The sequence below is a fragment of the Lepus europaeus genome, chromosome 6 (genome assembly GCF_033115175.1).
Source record: "Lepus europaeus isolate LE1 chromosome 6, mLepTim1.pri, whole genome shotgun sequence".
Taxonomy (NCBI): Eukaryota; Metazoa; Chordata; class Mammalia; order Lagomorpha; family Leporidae; genus Lepus; species Lepus europaeus.
In genome coordinates this window covers 113400845-113414384 of record NC_084832.1, presented here as the reverse complement: position 1 = coordinate 113414384, position 13540 = coordinate 113400845, and the positions used below count along the sequence as shown (strand labels likewise).

The window sequence follows — 13540 nt, the reverse complement described above, 5'->3', positions numbered from 1 at the left end:
AGAGGCAAGTATGCTGTAATTCTGAAACGCTCTATTCCATTTCTAACATATAGCCAGTTGGTAAGAGGTGAGAGCACACTGTCCTTTATTCCTGAACATACAGCCTCAAAGATTCCTCAGGGCTTCACAGCTATTTTGGAGGTAAAGAGGTAGTTATTAGTATTCAGATATTTCCTTTGCTTTTTTCTCTTTTAATTCCCTTTGGCGTAGTGTCTTTATTCTCCTATATAGTTGCTGCTCTAAGGATTAGGATGGATTTCTTCATTAATATTTATTTGGTGGTTCTTAGTATATTTGTATAATGGGCTCTATAGAATTACTACAGTATTAACAATCAGAACTGGAAAGAAGTCAATCTTCAGTGACACTTACTTAAATTTTAAAAGTCTATTATAGGCCGGCGCTGCGGCTCACTAGGCTAATCCTCCGCCTGCGGCACCGGCATACCGGGTTCTAGTCCCCGTTGGGGCACTGGGTTCTGTCCTGGTTGCCCCTCTTCCAGGCCAGCTCTCTGCTGTGGCCCGGGAGTGCAGTGGAGGATGGCCCAAGTCCTTGGGCCCTGCACCACATGGGAGACCAGGAGAAGAACCTGGCTCCTGGCTTCAGATCAGTGCAGTGCGCCGGCTGCAGCACAGCGGCCACTGGAGGGTGAACCAATGGCAAAGGAAGACCTTTCTCTCTGTCTCTCTGTCTCTCACTGTCCACTCTGCCTGTCAAAATAAATAAATAAATAAATAAAAGTCTATTATCAATTTTAGGGAGAAATATTTGTGTATGTGTGTATTCTCTCCCCAAAGTTACATGATGATGGGGTAGAACTCATAGGAGCTAACCAGGTAAACTGGTAAACTGAATCTCTGGGAAGAGGGGGATTTTTTTAGTGGTTGCCAATTTTTGTAGTGTAAATACTCCTATCATATTACCAATGTTCTGTCACTAAACACTGAATTGGGAATAGGTGTGCATACTCATCGTGCTCAACTCAATAGGAACTGGCTCCAGCACTCACTTATCCTTGTCCATATTGAACTATGTCAGAAGGTGCAGCAGGGATGGCCCAATGATTCACTGCTGGCATAGTAAGATTTAATCATTGACAGGTGGGTGCCCTGGTCACATAAGAACCATGATAACTGTTAAAATGTTTACAGAAAACTTAGAATTACCTTGAAATAACAATTCACTATCAAAATACTAATGCAATGTCTTCTTTTGTTTTACTGCAGAGTGTGTGAAGGAAGTACGCTCTTTCATGTGGGTATATGTGCTAGTAGGAAATATTATACGTGGAGTGGGTGAAACTCCCATCATGCCATTGGGTATTTCCTACATAGAAGATTTTGCCAAATCTGAAAACTCTCCTTTATACATTGGTAAGTTTGAAAATCTGCGCTAGCTGTTTTTCAGTATACCAAGTTCCATTAGGGTAGAAATTAGTTATTTGTCTGAACTCTTAGTGAATTCCAGAATGATGCACAGTATGCCTTGGCATCAATAATAGTTTGGTGAGTGGAGCAATTATATGCTAACTCCAAAGAGATGACTTTGTTAAATCTGCCTTTGGCTATTATGGATATAGCTATTCTTATGCACCCAAGATTTCTCTTTGATTTCTCCATTTCCTTGACAGCACTATATCCAATCTGGTAAAATATTTACCAAGGTTTTCTTTAAAACAAACCTTATATTCAAAATATTTCTTACTATTTTAATTATTACTATTTTTTTTGCTCAGGTTTTCATTAATTCACCTTTATGTGAAATATTCAATAATTCTTTCTTGGTCATTTTATCGTTGGTATTTTTGTTTATAAGTTTCTTAATTCTTTCTTAATTCTTATAGTGTAACTTTTCTCAAATGTTGTTTTAATCATAATTACCATGTTCATGGCATATACTGTCTCCTTATTATATCTGTTTTTTAGAAAAAATTTTTTGTGTGTTTTAATCTATTTAATGACAGTGTGACACACACACACAAAGACTGAGAGAAGGAGAGAGGGAGAGGGAGAGGGAGAGGGAGAGGTAGAGGCAGATGAGAGGGATAGAGGGAGGGAGGGGGAGAGAGAAAGAGAGAGAGAAAGAATGAATGAATGGGAGTGATCTTCTATTGCTTACTCTCCAAATGGCCAGACCAGGGCTGGGTCAGACCAAAGCAATGAGCCTCAAACTCCATATGGATCTCCTATTTGAGTCACAGGAGCCCAACCACTTGAGCCATCATCTGCTGCCTACTGAGATGCGCTAGCAAGAAGCTAAAGCAGAGTAGCCAGGCCTTGAGCTGGCATTCTGCTAGGGGATGCAGGCATTCCAAGTGTTGGCTTAACCTGCTACACTACAGCATCTGCCTCCAAATCTGATCTCTTCACTCATGGCTCATGGCTCTTCACCTAACTGATCTATTTAGTCTCCTATATGATTTCCTATTATCACAATATCTCTAGATTAGTCCCTGTGATAGTGAAGGTTCTCCATTCTGGTCACAATTACTTTTCTTCATACTTTGGTTATGTTTCTTAAACTTACCTTTAAAAAATCCATGCATATCACCTGCATAACAGCCAGCTTGAGATTCACATTTTCTGTTGTCTTCTATATTCCTAATTTATCTTAGGTAGCCTTTTATGTTCTTGAGATATTCCATCAGTAGTTGACCGTGAATTCGTAACTTTGAGTTGAGGGCCATTTTGCTATGAATGTAGACATACATTTTAAAAGCTAGACAAATCAAAGAGAAATGAGAGGAAATATCAGATTAATGCATAATCAAGGTGGATTAAAACACAGTATTTATGAAATATTACCTCAAATAACTTTGGCACATTTTGGTAATACATTGACTTTTTAAAAATAATCCTTTTCAGTGTTTTTTTGTTTAGTATCTTCAAATCCTTTCCTACATTTATATTGAAAAGCTGCAAGTACTTTCCTACAATAAATTAACAAATATCTTTTGATGGTATGTATTTCTTTACTCACAAATGCTGAGAGATATATACAATATATAAAAGTACTATGATAACTATGTATTAAGATGAATAAGTTATTATCTTCTACAAAGTTTTATATAACTAATTACAGGATTATAAATAATATATATATATAGTATGCCTTGTGTGCATGTATACATTTACAAATAACTATAAATATAGCATACAAATAGCTGTAAATCAAATAGCTACACATAAAAAATTGTTTAGGAGAGAATAGAAAAGTTGGTTTGAAAATCATTCATACAAAGACAATAAATGAGAACAAGAAGGAGAAACACATTGCCATAGGAGGACATTCTTCTGCATAACAGGTAGCATAGTAGGAAGAACTATCATGGAAGGAATAGTAATAGGAGAAAAGTGAACCAATAAATGAATAGGTCTGTGAAAGTCTTGGGGTGTATGTTGAAAAAGGAGTTAGACACAGAACCTGAAGTGTTAGAAGATCAGATTAAGAGGACACTGGCGTTGTGACAAAGAGATCGCTGGTGCCACGTGCTAGTATAAGTATTTTAAGGAGAATGTGAAGGGGTTGTAGTGAAGTGAATGAGAGATGAGGAAGTCGATGGAGAGAGTAAGAAAGGAAAGAAAAGCAGAGTAGATTTGAGATATTGTAGCAATCACTGGGCGGGAGGAGATGAAACAAACACCAGGGAGGGAGTGCTGAGCAGAGCACGACCTCAGAGGAGTGGGAAGAGGCTGGCAACAAGAAATCATGTGTATTTAGCTTTGGCTAACCCACAGAGCTGAGGAGAAGGAGAAAACAGTCAAAGTTTAAAGTGAAGGAGAGAAAAACTGAAGAGGCTTATTTTCAGTGAGCCATGAGGGCTTGTAGACAAGTCATGAGATAGTTGGTAATGAAGTTCCAGGGAATACGAAGTCAAGTGATGGAAATGAGAAATAAGAATGCAGAGTTCAGGAAAGGAGTTCTGGGGTGGGAGGTTAGCTCAGTGGTTAATATACCTGTGTCTCCCTGGCAGCACCTGGCTTCAATTCCTAGCTCTGGTTTCCGATTCCAGCTTCCTGCTAATGAGCACCCTGAAGGCAGTGCTGAGGGTTCAAATATTTGGCTTTCTGGCACCGATGTGGGAGATTTGGATGTATCTAATAAAGAGGACAGAGTCAGACAGAAGGTTCAAGTTAGAGATTTGAGAGTGGAGCTTCTCTGGGGAATGGGTAGCAGGAAATTCATCGTCACATGCGCTAGAATTCCTCAAGAAACATGACCATGGAAAGCACCAAAAGCACCTTGCTCAATACCATGATTTTGCTAAAACCATAACCCTAGCTGAGAATGCCTGTGCCGCTACAGCAAATCTTTACCCATAATCCAGCATGAGAAAGAATCTAATCTGGAGGCTTAGAAACCATAGCTTTAAATTGTTAGGCTTGTTTTTATTCAATATTTACAGAAACAAACATTAGTTATATAAAACAAGCTTCATTTTCTTAGAAATTGAACACCTAATTCAAAAGTAACCCAACCCTCAGACTTTTCATGGAACTAGAACTCTTCATGTGGGCATATATCTATGCTGCAAATTTTTAATTTTTGTTTACTTTTAGGAATTATAGAAACAGGAGCTGTTATAGGTCCTTTGATTGGACTTTTGTTAGCGTCATTCTGTGCAAACGTTTATGTGGACACTGGCTCTGTCAACACAGGTAATTCAATAAACGTTAGATGATGTCTAGAGTGTGTCAGGCACTGCAGGTATGCAATCGCATCAATCACTGCCGTATTTGACCATCAGTTGGACAAGTTGTCTCCACTTGAAAAGCACACAAACTGAAATAGAGGTGTTTAAATAACTTCCCAAGCACTTCAAGCTACTAAGCAGTAGAGCAAGATAAAATCCTGACCTTCTGACTCTAAACCGAGAGCTCTTTCTACGGCAATCATATTTCTTGGTTCTAAACATTTAAGTACACAGGTTCTGGTTTCTTTTAACCAAGCATTCATTAGGAAATAATGAAATAGACTTCGAGTTATTTTAAAAATGTCTATTTTTGAATTCCTTACAGGATAGGATCATCAGACTAATGTATTGTTGAATATTTTAACACTACATACTATCATAAAAGTTTTATGACTGAATTATATAAAATTTATACTTGGATAAAACCTAAGGATTATAATTTTAGTAATTTTTTTACTTCATATGGGAAATAATGACACAAGCTAATAAAAACATATGCATTTCTTTGCAGATGATCTGACCATAACTCCCACTGATACTCGCTGGGTTGGTGCTTGGTGGTTTGGCTTTTTGATTTGTGCAGGAGTGAATGTGCTCACTGCCATTCCATTTTTCTTTTTGCCCAAAACACTTCCAAAGGAAGGGCTAGAGGATAATCCTGACATCATTAAAAGTAGCAAAGAAGAGAAACAAACAGAAGATGTCAAGAAGCAACAGCATGGAATCACTAAAGGCAAATATGACCATTTTGAATATTATATAACTTTCTTTTTATTTTATGTAACTCTGTCTGTATTTGAGTCTAACATTTTAAGTTATGCTGTGTTAAGATTATTTGTCGGGGCCAGCGAAGTGGCATACGGGGAAAGCCGCTGTCTCAGGTCAGCATTCATATAAAATTTTATGTCAGTCTGGACACTTAAATACTGAGTGATTTGGTCATGTCTATTTTCAAAACATTTATTTTACAAAAAATAGATTTTTTAGCTGGTTCTAATGAGCTTCTTGCCACATATCTATAAAAATATTAAAATACTTAAGTGTAATTTAAAAAATAAATGACTAGGCCGGTGCTGCAGCTCACTGGGCTAATCCTCTGCCTGCGGCACCAGCACACTGGGTTCTAGTCCCGGTTGGGGCGCCGGATCCTGTCCCGGTAGCCCCTCTTCCAGGCCAGCTCTCTGCTGTGGCCTGGGAGTGCAGTGGAGGATGGCCCAATTCCTTGGGCCCTGCACCCACATGGGAGACCAGGAGAAGCACCTGGCTCCTGGCTTCAGATCAGCGCGATGTGCCGGCCGCAGCACGCCGGCCGCGGTGGCCACTGGAGGGTGAACCAATGGCAAAGGAAGACCTTTCTCTCTGTCTCTCTCTCTCTCTCACTGTCCACTCTGCCTGTCAAAAAAATTTAAAAAAAGATAAAAAAATAAAATAAATGACTCAACCAAAGTTTAGTAAGCAAGAAAAATACATACCAATCCAGACAGGTAGTAAACACCAACATGTTTACTTACCTGTGTGCTTTCTGGAAATTAAAGCAGGAAAAGAAAACATGATAAACGATACAACTCCAGAGAGAGAGAGAGAGAGAGAGAGGGAGAGAGAGAGAGAGAGAGAGAAAGAAATAGCGTGTTTCCATCCACTGGTTCAATCCTCAAATACTCAAAACAGCCAACAAGGGCTGGGTCGGCATGAAGCCAGGAGCCAGGAATTCAATCCAGGTCTCCCACAGGGGTAGCACAGACCTAGATACTGGAGCCATCACAGCCACCTCCTAGAGGACATATTAGCAGGCAACTGAAACTACAAATGGAGCTGAGATTCGAACCCAGGTACAGATCTGGGATGTGGGTATCTTAATGGCTAAACCAAAGGACCTCCCTGCCTATCCCCCAGAATTTTTAGAGTATTTATTTAGAGGACAGGGAGGAAATCAGTTTCCTTATCTGTAAATGGGGATAAAAATTTGATTATTGTATTAAGTTGATATGTGAAGGTGTAAGGAATTTGGGCACACCTTACTTTTATTGCTACTAGTATTAGTGTTTTTGTTCCTATACTGCTATTTCTATTGCCACTCACAAATTATAATACTTATTTTCATATAATTTTTATTCACAATTACGAATTCACTAAAATCATAACTGAATGTAATATGATGCTTATCAGATCATTTAACAGCGCATAAATAATCTTGCTAATTCTTAGCCACATCATGATTACCTGAACCACTCTTCTCACAGGGCTGATACGGATGCACAGATGATGTGAACACAGAGTACTATATGCTGTCTGCAAGATCAATTTTCAAAACTAGGAAAGAGCTTAGCTGATTATAAGACATATAGAAAAATAAATGTGAACTACTGAGACTCATCTGTGAGGACAGGGATGTCAACAAAGTGAGTGAGTTTAAACGTTCCAGAGGGAGACATTTGGTGCAACAACAAAGACATTGCTTGGGATACTCGTATCTCATATGAGAGTGTCTGGGTTCGACTTCTGGCTCCACTTCTGATTCCAGCTTCCAGCCATTGCTTGCCCTGGGAGGCAGCAGTGATGGCTCTAATAGTTGGGTCCCTGCCACAAATGTAGGAGTGTCAGATTGAGTTAGAAACCCCTGGCTTTGGTTTGTTCCTGTTACCTGAATCTGAGGAGTAAACCAGCAGATGGCAGATCTTTTTTAGTGTCCTTTCTATCTCAGTCTCTCTGCTTTTCAAAAAAGATAAAAACTCCAAAGAACTCTAACCACAACTCTGTCCCCTGCGTGGACTTGATTCATGAAAAGGACTTCTACAGTGAGAATTCATTTGGTTGTATTAAGCTACACTTTCTTCTCTTCCAAATTATTCATCTGTTGCTACTCTGTTTGAGAATGCAACTTAGGCACTTTATAAGCCACCCGGCACAGTACAAAAGAAGGAAATCAAGGTGGAGAACATGACGAACAGAAAAGTGAAAAGAAAGTACAAGAGAGAATTTGAGCTCAGATGGCTACTATGGCACACATGGGAAAGTTCAAAAGTTTGGCTCTGAGCTTTTCAAACAGGGAAAAGTTTTGATTCAGTGACTGACAGGATCCTTTGCATGTCCCAAATGAATGGGCATCCCCGGAGTGGCACCAGGGATTGGTGTTTTATAAAATATCTGCAGCTGGTTCTAATAAGCTTCTTGTTAGATCTTTAGCAGAATCTCCAAAACTATTGTTTCAAGAAGAAAAATTCCTGGTCTTTGGGAAATTTATATATATATATATATACACACACACACACACACACATAATCATTGAGCAGTGGTCATATCAATATTTGAACACAAACCTTGCTCATCAATTTCCTTCCAGATACAGAACACAGAACCAGCATCTTTCCTGTCAGTATCTCTAGTGAAGAGGGAGAAATTACCAGAAGGAAAAAGAAAGGGGCAAAATGAAATCATGTGGACACAAACTCCATTTTGGTCTCTTTATAATTTTGCTTTGGAACACACAAAATGCAAATCCAAGCCAAGTTAGTCTCACACTCCTTATTCTTTCCTTTCAGATTTTGTACCCTTCATGAAAAGTCTCTCCTGCAATCCAGTTTACATGCTTTTCATAGTTTTAAGTGTTATAGAGTTCAATGCATTTGTTAATATGTTCTTCTTCATGCCGAAATATATGGAGCAACAATATGGAAAATCAACTTCAGAAGCCATCTTTTTAATTGGTATGTTTGCTTTTCACTGCACCAGGAGCACACTCTTACCCTCTGCCTCTTGAACTGGTGACAGTGTGACAATGATTTAGAAAATTTCTAACTTCTAGTGTATTTCTTCCTCTGGTGTATTTTTTGCCTACAGTCTCCAGGGAAATCAAGTGTAGGGAAAAGCAGCCAGAAATATCCTGACTTTTTGCCTTCTGCTTTCTCTCCAGTCACAATGTAAATCATTATGTTGGAAATCTGGGGAATGCAAAAATTAGGCACAATTTTCAGATAGGCAATCCATTAATTAAAAAGGAATACAGAGGTAACTCTTCACGGTTCTGTATTTCTTTCTCAGATTTTACTTTGTGGGCTCCAGTTCATGGGTCCCGAGTTTCTCTTTAGTTCCTGGTCCCCCTGGTGGTCTTGGTGGTTTCTGCAGCCACATACATCCTGCTTTTCCTATGACCACACAAACCACAATTGTTCTATACTACCGCGCTTGTGCTTTTGGTTTGTTGCTTTTCCTATGACCACACAAACCACAATTGTTCTATACTACCGCGCTTGTGCTTTTGGTTTGTTTTGGTTTGTTTCTGGAATCCTTTCACCAAGCTAACCGTACCCAGTTATGTAGACTGCTTGAGGGAGATTCCGGTATCCGGGAACCCCATTAGACAGATTAAATCAGAATCTACTGGATGGGACTCTGGAATGGATTTTTAAGCAGCTCTCCCAAGACCTTGACTTAGTGAATCAGTTGCTGGCTTTATTCAAATGCAACCTAGATCTGCCTTTTTGCTTTTTCTTTTTTTCTTGGTAGAGTTTGAGTAAACAAGATTCTGGTCAGGAGTAGCAAGATTAAAAATGTGAATGCCATTGACAGCAAAAAGCTCAGCGGAGGCACCGCCTGAAGGTTTTGAGCTGAGTCAAATTCTTGACACCTAGAGTGAGGATAAAGAACACACACACACACACACACATCTATCCTACAGAAGAAGCAACAGATTACTGGTGAACTTTGTCTTGACATTCCTACCTGGGTCCTATGTAAAGAGATCTTCATCCTGATCCCTGCCTACTGGAATGTATAACCTACTGCGATTAATTACATAAATGATAATAGTGACAGCCTTCCAAAGTATACTTCAGCAATATGAGGCATTTCAGAATCTTCCTGTATGCAATGTATAATTGAGATTGACATTAAAACAACCTCCTTTACTGTGTGTAGGACCTAAATAGTTTCTTATGTAAGATGTAAGATATGTATGGCTTAGGTAAGGCATATTAGATAAAATGTTAACATATCTGTTCTTTTGCTAAGCCACTTTGTGAATCATATTTTAATTGCATTTTATAGGTATTTATAACTTACCTCCAATATGTTTTGGATATATAGCTGGTGGTTTACTTATGAAGAAATTCAAGATTACTGTCAAACAAGCTGCCCATATAGGATTCTGGTTAACCTTATCTGAGTATTTATTATACTTTTTATGTTTTCTCATGACCTGTGATAATTCTTCAGTTGCTGGCTTAACTACCTCTTATGAAGGGTATGTTTTTTTCTAATGAATGTCATATAGTTTCAACAAGTAGTTAATAGTATATTTTATCTATTGGTTATACATGCTCAGATTATTTGCTTATTGGAATTATGGCACTGATGTATGGTCTTCCTGTATTTTTCCTCCATTTCTCATTTGTAACTCAATTCACCCATGTTCAAAGCTTATTAAAGAGGTTGGGAACATAACAGAGGGTGAGTTCATGATTTTATGTATGTATGTATGTGTGTGTGTGTGTGTGTGTTTGCGTGTGTATATGTCATTGTCTTTGTGATATTCTAGTGGACCTTAAAGATTCTACAAAGTAAAAAGCTATAGTTTTTGGTCACATTAGGATATGTTATCCACATGTTTAATACTGCCATAAATAGATAATATTAAGAGTTTACTATGAGATCTCAATAGTCTTTGTTTTATCACAACTGACTTCTTAAAATTTTTTTTAACTTTTATTTAATGAATATAAATTTCCAATGTACAGCTTATGGATTACAATGGCTTCCCCCTCCCATAACTTCCCTCCCACCCGCAACCTTCCCCTCTCCCGCTCCCTCTCCCCTTCCATTCACATCAAGATTCATTTTCAATTCTCTTTATATACAGAAGATCAGTTTAGTATATATTAAGTAAAGATTTCAACAGTTTGCACCCACATAGAAACACAAAGTGAAACATACTGTTGGAGAACTAGTTATAGCATTAAATCACAATGTACAGCACATTAAGGACAGAGATCCCACATGAGGAGCAAGTGCACAGTGACTCCTATTGTTGACCCAACAAATTGACACTCTAGTTTATGGCGCCAGTAACCGCCCTAGGCTCTCATCATGAGTTACCAAGGCTATGGAAACCTTCCAAGTTCGCCGACTCTGATCATATTTAGACAAGGTCATAAAAGACAGGGTGAGGATAGTAACGAATGATCCTAAGAGTGGCATTTACCAGGTCTGAAAAATTATACAGCATTAAGTGGGAAAGAGGACCATCAGTACACACAGGTTGGGAGTAGAGCCATTGGTGGTAGAGTAGAGGTTATGATTACGAAGGAATGAGGCCCAAGTGTGCTAGACAGGGTCTAGAACAAAGGACAGAGTCATTATTAGAGGAGCTAAGAAAGGTGCTGTCTAAGCTACAATTAAGTTTTCTGATTGAGAGGCAAATAGAACCTGACAGAAGGGGCTTGATAATAATCAGTTGGGTTTTAGGCCTTGTAAGTTAAGAGGCCCAGACCTATCTATCTCTTCAAATGGGGTACGTCCTAAGGGAGGTGTGAACCTTCTAGAGGAAGGCACTCTGTTGACTTTCATTACTTAGCTGGCTTGGGAGGAGAGCTGGCCAGGTCAAGGCAGGTGGCATCTCTAACAAGAAATTTACAGTTCTGCCTGCAATGTTGCTGACCCCACTTGGCCGTCCCCTCAGTGGCGGTGGTCACTTTGGAAGCTGGGCTGAGTGAAGGGCTTTTCAGCTTAGAGCCAATAAGATCTGTGGCTCTGACCTGGGCATCCTTCGACTCCAGGGCAGGTCCATTTCCAGTGATCCAACTCTTGGCAGAGCTGCCAGGGCTCTTCACAAGCTGACTTCTGCTGAAGCCCAGGCTTACCACATTGAAAGCCACTGCAGTGGACTGGCCTATTGGGTCTCCTTGAGGACAGATCACTGTACAGATCAGCCATTTATAGGCCTGTCACCCATTGCTTCTGATGCCGAGCTTTCTTTTCCTCCTGGTTTGTGTTAAAGCAGACCAGAGGATGCAAGTCAAGGGAGTGCCCAAGTCCCATCTCTAATCCTCGGTGGCCTGAACTACAAGTCTATAGTCACAGGCATGTTCTGTAGTAGTTTTTCTAAGGTAGACAATGCCCATGAGGAAAATTATATTCTCACTTTAAAACTTTCTTTCCCTTTGGTCTGAAAGGGAGGTTTTTTCTACTTACTGTTTACTTCACTGATGGCGAAGTAAATCTAGCTATGAGATTATTATTTAAGCTCTTATTTTGGCTATGCTATTACAGAAAAATGTTAGCCATCTCTTTAATAAGGTCTAAAGATTAAATTGTGCTTCCTACAGATTCCTTCATAATAGAATTAGTTTCCTACCTTGAAGAGAATAGAGGAATGAAAGAACAAGTTGGGCGTAGAATAGAGAAATGAGGGAGCAAGTCCTAGACCACTTGCTGACAATAGCAATAACCCATAGCTCTTAATAAAAATTCAGCTGTTTTTGAACAATTAGAATTTAACAGACATCAAGAGAACATAATAGATTAACACATTGCTTTAACAGAGAATCCGATTTTAATTCTATGTCAAAGAGAAATTGAGCTTCCTGTGATCTTTTGCTGTGAGGTTTCCTTCCTTTACCTTCTTTCATATTGATGACCATGTTTCTGTGTTTCTGTGTGTAACACATCTTTAAGCATCTTTTGCAGGGCAGGATGAGTGGCAACAAATTCTTTCAATTTCTGTTTGCTATGAAAAGTCTTTATTTCACCTTCATTCACAAATGAGCGCTTTGCAGGATATAATATTCTGGGCTGGCAGTTTTTCCCTCTTAGTACCTGGGCTATGTCTTGCCATTCCCTTCTAGCTTGTAGGGTTTCTGATGAGAAGTCTGCTGTGAGTCTAATTGGAGATCCTCTGAGAGTAATCTGACGTGGCTCTCTTGCACATTTTAGGATCTTTTCTTTATGTTTCACTGTGGTGAGTTTGATTACAATATGTCGTGGTGAGGATCTCTTTTGGTCATGTTTACTAGGGGTTCTATGAGCTTCCTGTACTAGGATGTCTCTGTCCTTCTCCAGACCCGGGAAGTTCTCTGCAAGTATCTCACTAAAAAGGCCTTCTAATCCTTTCTCTCTCTCCATGCCTTCAGGAACTCCTAGAACCCGAATGTTGGGTTTTTTAATAGTATCCTGTAGATTCCCGACAATATTTTTTAGATTTCTAATTTCTTCTTCTTTTCTTTGGTTTGCCTGTTTCCTTTCCTGTTCTCTGTCTTCTAAGTCCGATATTCTCTCTTCTGCTTCACCCATTCTGTTTTTAAGGCTCTCTAATGTGTTTGTCATTTGATCTATTGAATTCTTCATTTCATTATGATTTCTCGTCACTATCACAGTTTCTTGTTCTACTAGTTGTTTCATTACATTTTGATTCCTCCTTAATATTTCATTTTTGCACGAGAGATTTTCTATCTTGTCCATTTAGGATTTCTGTAGTTCAAGAATTTGTTTTTGAGAACTTCTTAATGTTCTTATCAATTTTTTGAGATCTGCTTCTTGCATTTCTTCTATCTCATCACCTTCATAACCTTGAATTGGGGTATATTTTTCATTTGGGGGCGTCATAGTGTCTTCCTTGTTCTTGTTACCTTGTTTTTTTGCATTTGTTGTTTGGCAAATTGGAGATATTCTTTGGTTTCTTCACTGTGGTGTTTTTTCTTTTTATACTATGACTCTAGATTAAGTGGACTGTCTGCTTTTGGTGGAGCCTTAGAGGCTTGAGATGGGTGTGGCCTGAGAGCTCTGTTTGGTTCCTCAGGGTTGAGGGTGTGTCAAAGATGACACTCCCAGGTTAGGCGTGGTAAATCTCTCTTTCTT

The 13540-nt window shown here is 39.0% G+C and overlaps 1 protein-coding gene across 4 annotated transcripts in view; it reads left to right on the top strand.

Moving 5' to 3' along the window:
- Positions 1–13540, top strand: part of SLCO1A2 (solute carrier organic anion transporter family member 1A2) — a 56959-nt gene that overhangs the window by 26260 nt on the left and 17159 nt on the right. For all 4 annotated transcript variants that reach the window (XM_062195518.1, XM_062195519.1, XM_062195520.1 and 1 more), the window contains 5 exons: positions 1227–1373; positions 4560–4658; positions 5205–5426; positions 8233–8397; positions 9737–9932. In XM_062195518.1, coding sequence (XP_062051502.1) covers positions 1227–1373; positions 4560–4658; positions 5205–5426; positions 8233–8397; positions 9737–9932 — 829 coding nt within the window. The remainder of the gene's footprint in view (positions 1–1226; positions 1374–4559; positions 4659–5204; positions 5427–8232; positions 8398–9736; positions 9933–13540) is intronic.